We start from the raw sequence: 13495 nt of genomic DNA on the forward strand, positions 1-13495 counted from the left end.
ATAGGGCTTTCACAATTTGTATATAGATTCACTATAGCAAGATCTTGCTTTTTCTTAACATGATCTTTGAATTAATCCAAATTTCAAAACTTGAACCTGGTTCATAACTTTTGAATGATGAGTGATAGGGTTCTCATATTTATCCCTTCCCCCTTCAAAGATTAGGGCACCCTTGTTGCTTTGCACCTGTTGGTCGGTAGACCACGTTATCCGCTCGATATCTTGAAAACCATTCACTCGATCATAATGATATTTCATATGTAGGTTGGTTATGAGTGGAAGAGGACCCCTATTGATTTTCAGGTAAAAATTGTCAACGATCAATCCACTCTGGACATAGGAATATACTGTCCGCTTAAGAACCCTTTCCTTGACCGACATCAAACTTGGTAGACTGGTATATTGTGAGGAGTAGATGACGCCTATTGATTTGAGGTCACAAGGCAAAGGGTCAAATTGGACATAGAAATAAACTGACCACTCAATATCTTGAGAACCCTTTGCATTACACCAAAATTTTATTTAATGGCTCTTTAAAGCAGTGCATGCTCTTATGACGTACATGATTTCACCATCAAAAGAGTAATACAAACTCTCAGTGATTTTTTCTGGAATGATATAAAAAGGGTGCTTTGTTTGCAAATAAGAGATTCTAGAGTCCAAATATTGCTGTGATTTGATGCATGATATCGATATGTTCAATATCTTCCGAAACACACCAATAAACAACACTGATAGACGTTCTAATTTTAAGATAAAAAAAATAATATGTATGAAAATGTTAATTGTTAATATTTTTTTAAATCTATGAATAAAATCTTGTTTATTTGAAGTTTAATGTATGTTTCACTCGAGAATTTTTCACTCGTATATGAAGACAGCACAGGGCAGGTGTACTCGTGCATGGGCTTCAAATTTAGAACTAGGTACCAAGGCCATTGAGCAGTGAGGGTACGTCCTTTAACATGACCAACCATAATTTTTGATGATAAATTAATTTTCTTGGCTTCCATAGGCTTAGAATTCCTAAGAAATATCCAAAGTACAATTTTTTTATTTACTACTGAACTTTTCAAAAATTTCAAAACTAATTTGTTAATGACATAAGCGCTGGATGTAAACAGTTTTTATAGGTACATGCCTCTGCAACATGTTTTCTTTATGTTATAAGATTTTCAGTTCAAAATTAGATGATTTCAGGGCAATCTAATTAAAATTAGATGTTAGATCCACTCGCATACTCGCTACACAAATTAAGTTTGTGTAGCGAGTATGTGGACAGATCTAACATCTAATTTTAATTGGATTGATTTCAGGGAGAATTTTTTGGTAATAATTATACCTGTAGGTACAAGCAGATTAATTTGATCTCCACCAATAATTGAGCATAGCTCACCAGTTCAAAGTGAACAGTAAATGCTTTGTGAAAATTGAGTTAAAATGTCTCTAATTGCTAAATTCTCAGTAAACCGGCCACCCCTCTAGACCAGCCGTTTTTCTCAGTCAGAGAGCCAGCCGGTTAAGAGAAGTTTCACTGTATATATTCACATGTAAATCTTCTATCCCTATTGTGGCCCCAATCTATCCCCCAGGGGCCATGGTTTTAACAAACTTGAATCTGCACTATGTCGGGAAGCTTTCTTGTAAATTTGTACTTTATTTCCCATCATCGCAAGCCATGGCTGAAATGTATGTTCCTCTGTAGGAGCATTCATTTCAGCTGTGGCTTGAACGATGGTACTTTAATTCCTGGCCCAGTGGTTCTTGAGAATATTTTTAAAGATTTTCCTTATATATTCGCATGTAAAACTTTGATCCCCTATTGTGGCCCCAACCTACCCCCGGTGGTCATGGTTTTAACAAACGTGAATCTGCACTATGTCAGGAAGCTTTTATATGTAAATTTCAGCTCTTCTGGCCCAGTGGTTCTTGAGAAGATTCTTAAATGTCTGTCCGTCCGTCTGTCTGTCTGTGCAGATTCGTGTCCGGGCCATAATTAACTTCTTTGTTTTTTGACTTAGGCATACCATATTTGACACACAGGTGGATCACCATGAGACGATGTGTCAAGTATCTTCATGACCTCTATATGACCTTGACCTCAAGGTAAAAATTAAAGTTTTTTTTACAATGGATTCGTGTCCGGGCCATAACTTCTTTGTTCTTTGACATAGGCATACCATATTTGACACATGAGTGTATCACCATGAGACGATGTGTCATGTACCTTCATGGCCTCCATATGACCTTGACCTCAAGGTCAAAATTAAAGGTTTTTACGATGGATTCGTGTAAGGGCCATGACTTCTTTGTTCTTTGACATAGGCATACCATATGAGTGTATCACCATGAGACAATGTGTCGGCTACCTTCTTGACCTCTATATGACCTTGAACTTTGACCTCAAGGACAAAATTGATTATAGGGTTTTGACATAGTCATACCATAAGTCATGGGTGTATCACCATGAGACTATGTGTTATGTACATTCATGACCTCTTATGACCTTGACCTTTGATCTCAAAATTATAGGTTTATGCCATGGATTTGTGTTTCGGACTATATCTTCCATTTTTACACTCAGAATGTAAATAAAGAGGTAATTTACACCTATTAACAACACCCTTTGGGAGATTGGGGTAATCAGGGGGGGGGGGGTATTCTTAGTGAGCATTGCTCACAGTACCTCTTGTTATGATCATCTCCCCTTTGAAGGGGGCATGCTCCTTCATTTGAAGAATTTGAAAGCCTTTCACCCAAGGATGCTTTATGTAAATACTGGCTGAAATTGGCCCAGTGGTTCTGAAGATGAAGTCGAAAATGTGAAAAGTTTACAAGCAGACAGATACATATATGTAGACAACGGGTGATCAGAAAAGCTCACTTAATGGGCTTTCAGGTCAGGTGAGCTAAAAAGTAACGTTTAGTCACTTCATTGTCATTATAAGTATTAAATATCATTTGATCAACTGTACTGAAAATAAAATATGATTAAAATATTGATAGAGGGTCCTTGATTACTTTTTATGAAGTCAGCAACCAAAATCAAGCCAGAAAGAAGAATTCATCATAGGAAACAAAGTACATTATGTCGGGTCCAGACCACCCTGAGATTTGTCAAGGACCCCACCTCTTGATAAATCTTGGGGGGGGGGGGGGGGGGTGTCGGACCCTGTATAAGCCCCTTAATTGCTTTAGCAGCCACTACTTAATTCAACTAGTATTTGCAACTTAATTTATATGATGGCATGCAGCTAATTCAAAATCTTTGATTTACTTAGTTGGTATTAATTTGTTGTCAATGAATATTATTTTTAGGTTACCTGAGTCACCTATTGCTCTATATAGTCTTGAACATCTGTTAGCAATCGGATATTTTGAACTAATTGAAAACTATACTACTAAGGCCAATTGTCTTCAAATTTGATAAAAAATACAATAGGAATGATCGAGATGAACAAAAACTGTGATTTTCGTAATCTTTGTACTCCAGGGTCTAGGCATCTTCGCTAGCCAAGGGTGACGATCCACGGTGTTTCTCTATTCACCGTGGATCATCACCCTTGGCTAGCGAAGATGGGGGCTAGGCAAAAACTGCTAAGAATAGCCAAATTTTTAAAATCTCTTCTACTCCAGCACATCTTGAAGATAAACTGAATGCATGGCCAGAATGAGCATAAGGCCCACTACAACAATTGTGTTTTTTATGACCCTCAGAACGGATTCTACCTCCAGGGTGGGGCCAAAAATAGTCAAATAGTGAAAATGTAGAAAATTCGAATTCTCTACTCCTGCACATCTGGAAGATAAACTGAATGCATGGTCAGGAAGAAGAAAAAGCCCTCTACCAAAATTGTGTTTTTCATGACCTCCAGGGCAAGGGTGGGGCCAAAAAAGACATATAGTGAAAATGTACATAATCTTTGAAAATCCTCTCTACTCTTGCACATCTTAAAGATAAACTGAATGTGTCAGGTTAAAAAGAGCACGAGGCCCTCTTCCAAAATTGTGTTTTTCATGACACTTGGGACTCGTGGGGTTCGCACACAGTCACTTGTTTCATACATGGGACCCCTCCTTATGGTATTATTAAGGAGGGGGCCCATGTATGAAACAAGTGCCTGTGGGTTCGCAGCCTCCAGGTTGGGTCCAAAATGGTCATTAAGTGAAAAAGTATCTAATCTTAGAAAATCTTTTTTTTATACTCTTGCACATCTTGAAGTATACTATAGAAAACTAAATGTATGGCGAGGAAGAGCCCGAGGCCCTCTACAAATATAATGAAATTCACATACTGGGCTCCAGTATGAATATTCTGTACCCAGCACCTACTGGTCATGGTGTAATTATGCTACACGATAATGCTTAAAAATCAATTTTAACAAAATGTATGTATATACCCTAAATTTTTAGACACTTTTTCTAGTTATACTATCATAGTATAAGAGAAGAGAAAATCTATGGCTGGACTGGGAATCGAACCCAAGACCCCTGCATTACTAGTCAGGTGCTCAAATTACCACTCAGCTATCCAGGCCAATATCCACGGTCCGCATAGTCCCAACTGATACATTCCTTTCTCCTTTAATTTGTCTTCACTCTCGAACAATCTGATTAAAACCAGATCCTAAGATCTGCTCACTTAGATCGCTACACTAGTGATCTCAGGATCTGGTTTTAATCAGATTAACTCTTGAAGACACACAACCCAGATTCTTTTTGCCCCTGGCATGATTACATGCAGTGCAGGGGTGGTCAACAGCACCAACTGTAGAGGACAAAATCTGGCTGGACCAGGAATCGAACCTTAGAGTCCTGCATTACTAGTTAGGTGCCCTAACTTATCTAGACCAACATTCATGGCTGGCATAGCCCTAACTACATTATCTGCAATCTACTCCGACTATAGGGGGTTAATGGTATGAACATGAATACACATTGCCTGATGATGCTGTATATTTTAACAAGAGATGTTTGTAAAACACATATGCCCCCCCCCCCCCCCCCCCCCCCCTCATGGTGCAAAATTGAAAAGGTTTATACACACACACATCATTTAATTGATAGTAGTATCATCAATTCAAAATATTGAGCAGACAATATCTTCCTATGTCAAGAGTGAATTGACCATGTGACCTAAAAATCAATAGGAGTCATCTACTCCTTATGCTGTACCGGTGTACCAAGTTTGGTGTCAATCAAGCAAATAATTCTTAAAATATAGGAGACAATATATTACTACAAATATTGTCCTCAAAATCAATATGGGTCATCCTCTCCTGAAGATGTACCAGTGTACTAAGTTTGATGTCTGTCAAGCAAAAGGGTTATGAAGATATTGAGTGGACAGTATATTACTATGTCCAGTTTGACCATGTGACCTCAAAATCAATAGGGGTCATCTCCTGAAGATGTACCAGTGTACCAAGTTTGATGTCTGTCAAGCAAAGGGTTCTCAAGATATTGAACGGACAGTATATTCCTATGTCCAGTGTGACCCTTGATCATGTGACCTCAAAATCAATAGTGGTCATCTTCTCCTGAAGACGTATCAGTGTACCAAGTTTAATGTCTGTCAAGAAAAGGGTTCTCAAGATACTGAGCAGACAGTATATTCCCATGTCTAGTTTGACCTTTGACCTCAAAATCAACAGGAGTCATCTTCTCCTGAACATATACCAGTGTACTAAGTTTGATGTCTGTCAAGCAAAGGGTTCTCAAGATATTGAGCAGACATTATATTCCTATGTCCAGTTTGACCTTTGACCATGTGACCTCAAAATCAATAGGGGTCATCTTCTCCTGAAGATGTACCAGTGTTCCAAGTTTGATGTCTGTCAAGCAAAGGGTTATCAAGATATTGAACGGACAGTATATTCCTATGTCCATTGTGACCTTTGACCATGTGACCTCAAAATCAATAGTGGTTATCTTCTCCTGAAGATGTACCAGTGTACCAAGTTTGATGTCTGTCAAGCAAAGGGTTCTCAAGATATTGAGCGGACAGTATATTCCTATGTCCAGTTTGACCCTTGACCATGTGACCTCAAAATCAATAGGGGTCATCTTCTCCTGAAGATGTACCAGTGTACCAAGTTTGATGTCTGTCAAGCAAAGGGTTTTCAAGATATTGAATGGACAGTATATTCCTATGTCCGGTTTGACCCTTGACCTTTGACCATGCGACCTCAAAATCAATAGGGGTCATCTTCTTCTGAAGATGTACTGGTGTACCAAGTTTGATGTCTGTCAAGCAAAGGATTCTCTAGACATTGAATGGTCAGTATATTCCTATGCCCAGTTTGACCCTTGACCATATGACCTCAAAATCAATAGGGGTCATCTACTCCTTAGGATATACCAGTGTGCCAAGTTTGATGTCTTTTAAGCAAAGGGTTCTCAAGATATTGAGCAGACATTATATTTCTATGTTCAGAGTAGATTGACCCTTGACCTTTTGACCTGAAAAACAATAGGGGTCCTCTTCTAGTCATAACCAACCCTCATATGAAATATCATTATCATCAAGTGAATGGTTCTCAAAATATTGAGCAGAAAACATGTGGTCTACCGACCGACTGACCAACCGACAGCTGCAAACCAGTATGTCCCTTTCTTTGAAGGGGGCATAAAAATGACATGACATCTATCACACTGGTTTTTAACAAAATTTTCAAAAAATCCTTCTGTATATTTTTATGTAAAGTCTCTCTTTGAGCCCATGTGACCTTGACTATAGGGGTCATTACATGAACAAACTTGGACCAATATGACTGATGACTCCTGCAAACCAATTTAACAAATTGTACCTTTGTGGTTCTTGAGATGTTCCTAAAACTTAATCTAAACAATGCTTTTCAATGACTCCTGGGTTATAGACAATGCCTACATATATATATACCCTCTCCAGGTCTTTCCTATATATTCCCTAGTGAAACTTACCAATATGGTTCTCGAGATATTTTACGTAGGTTGTTTATGGCCCATGAATTTTTCATGTTCTAAATCCACGCTCAGACACCCCACCCCCATGTCTAGTCAGTAGCCAACCTATTTCCATCTCAGTTAAATTGCTACATCTGTGAAGAAAAGAAATGTATCATCTCTCAGTGCTTAATCGGAATAACAAGCTTATCCCAGGTAAGGTTAAACTTATGTGTCAATTTCATTAGCCTCACTTGTAGTGTATCACAAATGTATTACAGAAATAGTGTATGTGTAATTCAGTGGGATTTAAATTTAAACATTTGTCTCCATCTTACTTTTGCCCTCATTAGTGAGCAAAGACTGGGCAAAACTGTTTTCTCTCATTTCCCTTTCAAAAGAACTGTTTGTGGGTGAATTTAAACTGTGGCAAAACAGTCTGCAAGTGTAGAATGGTGAAAATAACTCTGTATACAGTATCAAATTTATTTTTTTATGACAAATGAGACCAAAAAAAAAAAAACACCTTACAATGTACATAATAAAGATATGTAAAGAATTCAAAACCACAGATGTTATTAGCAGCAGCTGAAGGAATATAAGTTTTCATCTTGAACCATTGCTTTGTTATTGGCAACTCTGGCAATTAATGGAGGGATTTTATCTGCATCCAGACCTTCTTTCCAAAGCATCAGTAAATATTTGTCCACAACTTTGTCCAAATTTCCCCGAATCTCCGTGTTAAGGTCAGTATGCAGGACCAGAATGATAACTGCATCTTTGTAAGGAGCATGGTCACCATCACAGTAACCATGGAAAAGCAACATGACACGTGGATCGAGGGTCTCAATATGATCAATGACAACGGTATGAAGTTTGTGGGATTTTCTGTCAAACACTCGCTTGATTTTATTATCAAGCTGGTATTTCATATCATCAGCTGAAGATGAAGACATACTTTGGACGTTTATGTATCCGTCTTCCCCGTCCGTGTACAGCGGATTAAGTTTGGATATGTATTGCTTTGCCAAACAGGTAGCAGTACACGATGTGTTCTCTCCCTTTGGAACAACAAACATAAGCACTGCTGGATACTCCGGTTCTTCCTCCTCGATTACCCGAATAACTGGAACTTTAATCTTTTTCCAAAATTCACTGTCTTGTGCTCTGAAATTATGTTTTAATTCTTTGAATTCTTCTGTAAACTTTTCCATCCTACATACCGGTGAATCAGCAGGACATGAGTTGTTAACATTTGAATTACTAGTATACAGAAGTCTATTTGATCCAAATACCTGTACAAGTACAGCTATTAATACTATCCCAACTACAACCATAACACAACATGCAGGTGAATCTGCTTTTGGTTGTGTACTTTCTTTTAATGGTTTTGTTGGTGATGTCTTTGGTGATGGAGAAGTCCTTGCTGCCGTTGCTGGTGTCACTGATTTGGGTGAAGTGGCTGGTGATTTACTTTCATTTGTTCGTTTTAGAGACTTTGATGGCGATTCACTGGTTGAACGTTCTTCTTGGGAATCACTCAAATATTCTGAAGCACTCGTAGATTCGTCCCGACTCTCTGAAGTTTGTTTGATTCTCTTTTGTTGACTTCTGGTTTCGCACGGCATGACAAAATGATCCTCATCAAGACCTGTAATGTAAAAGTCTACACATAAAATGTTACAGTTTTAATTAAAAGCTTTAATAACAATTCTAACCTAATACTATAATTTGAAGTCATTTAAATGTGTTATACAGTTTCTTCTCAATAAAAAAATTGGTCAATTCAATAATCAGCTACTTACTGTACTACGAAATGAAATTGGTCTACTGTACTTGCTTTGGCAATCTGAAGTTTGAAAATTATTCACTATTTTATTATACGATTTATATTGTGAACCAATTACAGATGATGCTTCCAAAAATACCACATACATTGAGTTTCTTTATAGAAAAAATTTCCAAAAATCATTTGTAATATAAACATGATAAACAAAACACTTCAACATTTCACGATACAGCCTGATATTCCTGATGTATTATCTTTATTGAATGAGATTTGAAATTTTGTACAACAGTTTAATAGTATAGAGTGTTAGAGTGATTAGATAAAAGACTTAATTATTCTAATTAGATAGCTCAATACACTGGCCAGATTCCATTCTTCCTTTCTAAATGAACATGGGTTTTAGTATAGCATTATTTAACTGTTTACAAAATGTGAGGAAGCAAAACCCCTAACAATACAGTAACGTAAATGAATAATCGGAGGGGGAGGGTAACATGTAATAAAAAAGAACTTTCCCATGGTTTGACTTGATTTACATTTAACCCGATGTGTGTTTTCTATCTCCACGCCAAGGCTCGGGGATAGAAAAAACACAACTCGTTGAATATAAATCATATCAAACAACAAACCATGGGAGATCCTTTATATATCAAATTAAAGAAATTGCTAAGTATGCTGGTATTTTCTCTATTGTATGTCTATCATACAATGATTTTCCCCGATATCCAATTATGATTTATCTATATTCATACAGGAGCAGTTTTTTGAAACAGTTAAAATCAAATATTTCATTTTTAATAAGTTTTTATGTATATCTATTTAATAATGAATAGACTATTATTTTTAATACTGTTTAACGAAAATCCATGATTTTTTTATGTTGACAGTTGTATTTCTTCACAGGCCCATGAATTTCTATCAATAAACTTACATGAGTAGTAAGGTTGATAAATATAACCTCTCTAGGCCTATATATAAATACAAATAATACTCTTACCATGCTTACTACACATTTTAGATATTGATAAAAATTCAGAGGCCTGTGATTAATATTTGTTTGATAGGTGGCAACATGAATGTATAAATATGAACCTATAAAATTGAATTCATGAAGTTACCTGAATCATGTAAACGTCACATGCATTCACTCAGATTGAAAGAGCACTTTCGTTTTCGGGTACTACTAAACAGAGTACGATAGAGTACTTTAGAGTACGCTAGTAAAATTTCAATATTTAATGCAATTCAATTGTTTATTTGCATGTATGCCACTTAAATAAAGATGATTATAAAATAAAAGTGCAATATTTGTCAAAAGTATTTGGTATTTTAGCGATATTTTGACCAGAAAACATTAAATGTATTGAAGATTTACGGCATCCCGATCCCGATTATTCAATTATTTATTGATTCACCAAGCATGTTGGCATACAATCATGTTACACAATATGAGATATATAATGGCAATAAACTAATTACTAACAGTTCATTTACATATATGTAAATACAAGTATATATTTGATATGTACCTGTGATATTAGGCTATGTATGCAATATAGTATTGCATATTACATAAATTAAATGTAGTTATAGCACTCTACTTTTGGTGCGCAATTCAAAACATTCATGTAAAAATTCACAAAACCTTCTAGCATGAACTACATTGACAGGATTGCATAGTACTTTACAATGGTTTTCCTTTGATATATCATCGTCTGAATTGTAGATGTTCAAAGGGTAATATTTCTTTCTTATATCTTTATACATGAAGCAGTCATATAAAAAATGTAACTCATCTTCAACAGTAGTTTTACAAAACTGACAAAAACGACATTCTTTTGGAATACATGGTTTTGAATATCTACCAGTTTCAATTTCTAAAGGGTGGGCAGATATTCTTAGTTTTGTTAATCTAGAGCGTACTACTTTCGCAATTGGAAATTTCAAATAGTCTTGTAATTCATAGTTCTTTCTAATTTTACTGTAAAATAGCAATTTTCCACGTTTAGAGAATTCAGTATTTTGCAGTTGCATGTTAATATTATCAATATAGTAATTCTTCAAGTAATTGTAAAATGTGCTTTTATCAATATCCAATGATGGAAGATTTAGCTTATTTCTTAACTTTATTATTTGTCCTTGCCAATTTTCCTGTATGCCAGTATTATAAAGGTTATCATCTTCCAGTTAAGCAGCCATAAGTATTGGATTTCTAATACCATTTTCATCATCATAGTTTTTTAGTCTTTTGTAAAATTTGAACATAGAGAGGAGAGCTTTAAAGCAGATGAGAAATGTTCCTAGTTCATATTTGATGGCTAAATTTGAAGCTTTTTTCTGTACACCCAAAATGTCTTTAAATATTAAGTGCTGTATTTTTTCAAAGGGTAGTTGGTCACAATTGTTAATGTTAATATTAAAGTCTGAAATCCAAATTTCAGAACCATATAAAATGATAGGTTCAATAAGAGCAGAATAAAGTTTTAAAAGAGTTTTTACAGATAATTTATCATAAAAGGGCAAGGAATGTTTAATTGCATAAAAAGCTTTCCGTGCACGGCTAGCTTAGTAGTTTGTTTTGAAAAAGTATTAAATTTGATCGGGATCGGAATCAAACGGTAAACTTTAACTTACAATAATTCCTAAAATAATGAAAACAAACACAATATATTCCAGATCTACATTTATTAGGTTAAACTAAAGAAGAACATCTACGAACAGCAGTTAAATTGCATCAAATTATGAAATTTTACTAGCGTACTCTAAAGTACTCTATCGGGGCCGTTCGTTTTCGGAGAACTAGGTATCTATAAATAGAAAGTATCAGTACATTCTTCAATTATTTGTTACTTACACTTGCATCCGTTACTTGAATTTCTTTCTGTGGTACACACGAACTCTTAAGATAACTGCTAAAGCTAGAGTAGAATAATTTTATGCATAAATTGTACATGTATTTATGTATTCTTTTACTAAAATTGATTTCCCCCACATTTAATGCCGATCCCGAACCTTATGTCCCAATAAGAGGCCCATGGGCCACATCGCTCACCTGAGGCTCCCTTCGCCCTGTCGTTGTTCAGCTGTTCTGATTTTTTTTTTAAAGATTTAGCGTAGCCCCAAAGGATATCAACATAACTAAAAATGAATTTACATAATTTATGATTAACATCACAACGTCTTGTCAAAAAGAATTTACATGTAAAATATGAAATACCTCAGTAGGCCTATACCTTAAATAATAGACCGCCGCGGTGGTCTAGAAGTAGAGCGTTCGCCCCGCATGCGGAAGGTCGGGGTTTGAATCCAGGCCGTGACAGACCTAAGTCGTTAAAACAGGTAGTGACAGTTCCATCGCCAAACGCTCGGCATCAGGTGTGAATGTCACGGGTCCTAGGAGATGACCTTAAAAACGGATGTCCCGTGTCGCAGTAGGTGTGACGATAAAGAACCGTCACTGCTCAATGGCCGTAAGCGCCGAGCAAAGGCCTAAATTTGAATCCCTTCACCATTATTGGTGATGTTTTCATGTGAGTGAAAAATTCTCGAGAGGGACGTTAAATAAAATACAGTCAATCAATCAATCTACCTACCTTGAATAGTTTCAAATAAATTAACATGTTAAGTTTTCTTAAAATCCAAGGTCATGAGGTATGATAAAAGGTCTTGCCATAAGAAATCTATATACCTACACCTTATACTGCATAGTTCAGGAGATATTGAATAGGTCAGAGATTCAAAAAGTGGGTCCAAGGTCAAGGTCACAATGTCAAACTTCACGAAATAATAACGTTTTGCCAAAAGAATCTATACACAATAGATGAAAGTCCTAGCTTAAAAATAGTTCAAGAGATATTTTTACCTATATATCAGCATATAACACTTTGATCCCCTACTGTGACCCCACCCTACCTCCAGGGACCATGAATTGCACAAACTTGGTTTTGCTCTATGTCAGGATGCTTTCATATAAATTTCCACTTTTTCATCGTAGGATACCCACAGCTGATCTCGTCTTCTACTCTAGAAGACGAGATCAGCCGTGAGTATCCGACGATGCACTTTTCTGGCCTTGTGGATTTTGAAAAGAAGATTTTAAAAAGATTTTCCTGATATACTCGTGTGTACAACTTTGATCCACTATTGTGGCTATACACACTACCCTCGGGGGCCATATGATTTTTACAAACTTTATTTTCCTCTATCTCAGGACTGAAGCGTTCATGTAAATTTGAACTGTTCTGGTCCAGTGGTTCTTGAGAATTTGTTTTTAAAGAATTTCCCTATATATTTTAATGTAAAACTCCCCTATTATGGCCCCATCCTACCCCCGGGGGCCATGGTTTTAACAAAATTGAATCTGCACTTTGTCTTGAAGCTTTCATGTAAATTTGAACTTTCGTAGCCTAGTGGTTCTTGAGAAGAAGATTTTTAAATGATCCCACCCTATTTTCGCGATTATCTCCCCTTTGAAGAGGGCATGACCCTTCATTTGAAGAAACTTGAATCCCCATTGTCCATGGATGATTTGTACCAAGTTTGATTAAAATTTGCCCAGCGGTTCTGGGGAATATGAAAATATGAAAAGTTTAAGGACGACAGGCAAAAGCTCATTTGAGCTAACTCAGGTGAGCTAAAAAGCCTAGATAAGAACTGCGAACGATATCATTGTTTCGCTGCCTGTCTAATTTCTGGTCAATTTTCAAAAGTTATCATTTTTAAATGATTTTTTATGACAATATAGATATTTATATGAATTTTCGTGAAAGTTGATTTATTTAA

At 36.2% G+C, this 13495-nt stretch overlaps 1 protein-coding gene across 4 annotated transcripts; it reads right to left on the bottom strand.

Annotated features, from left to right (window-relative positions):
• Nucleotides 1-7396: 7396 nt before the first annotated feature.
• On the bottom strand, nt 7397-11756 carry LOC125681758 (uncharacterized). 4 transcript variants are annotated; one of them, XM_048921971.2, is made up of 3 exons: nt 11568-11756; nt 8730-8773; nt 7397-8575 (listed from the first exon to the last, which is right to left on the bottom strand). In XM_048921971.2, exon 3 carries the CDS (start codon nt 8550-8552, stop codon nt 7503-7505), a length of 1050 nt encoding a protein of 349 aa, XP_048777928.2. In that variant the 5' UTR covers nt 8553-8575; nt 8730-8773; nt 11568-11756; the 3' UTR covers nt 7397-7502. The 4 variants fall into 4 exon arrangements, with proteins under 4 accessions (XP_048777928.2, XP_048777930.2, XP_048777929.2 ...); XM_048921973.2 differs by having other exon boundaries at nt 7397-8590; XM_048921972.2 differs by lacking the exon at nt 11568-11756 and adding an exon at nt 9832-10102.
• Nucleotides 11757-13495: the final 1739 nt, after the last annotated feature.

This window comes from Ostrea edulis, chromosome 2 (genome assembly GCF_947568905.1).
Source record: "Ostrea edulis chromosome 2, xbOstEdul1.1, whole genome shotgun sequence".
Lineage (NCBI taxonomy): Eukaryota > Metazoa > Mollusca > Bivalvia > Ostreida > Ostreidae > Ostrea > Ostrea edulis.

What these genes read in the sequence shown, in the direction of transcription:
- LOC125681758 (XM_048921971.2), bottom strand. Translation starts at nt 8,552, where the DNA reads ATGCCGTGCGAAACCAGAAGTCAACAAAAGAGAATCAAACAAACTTCA.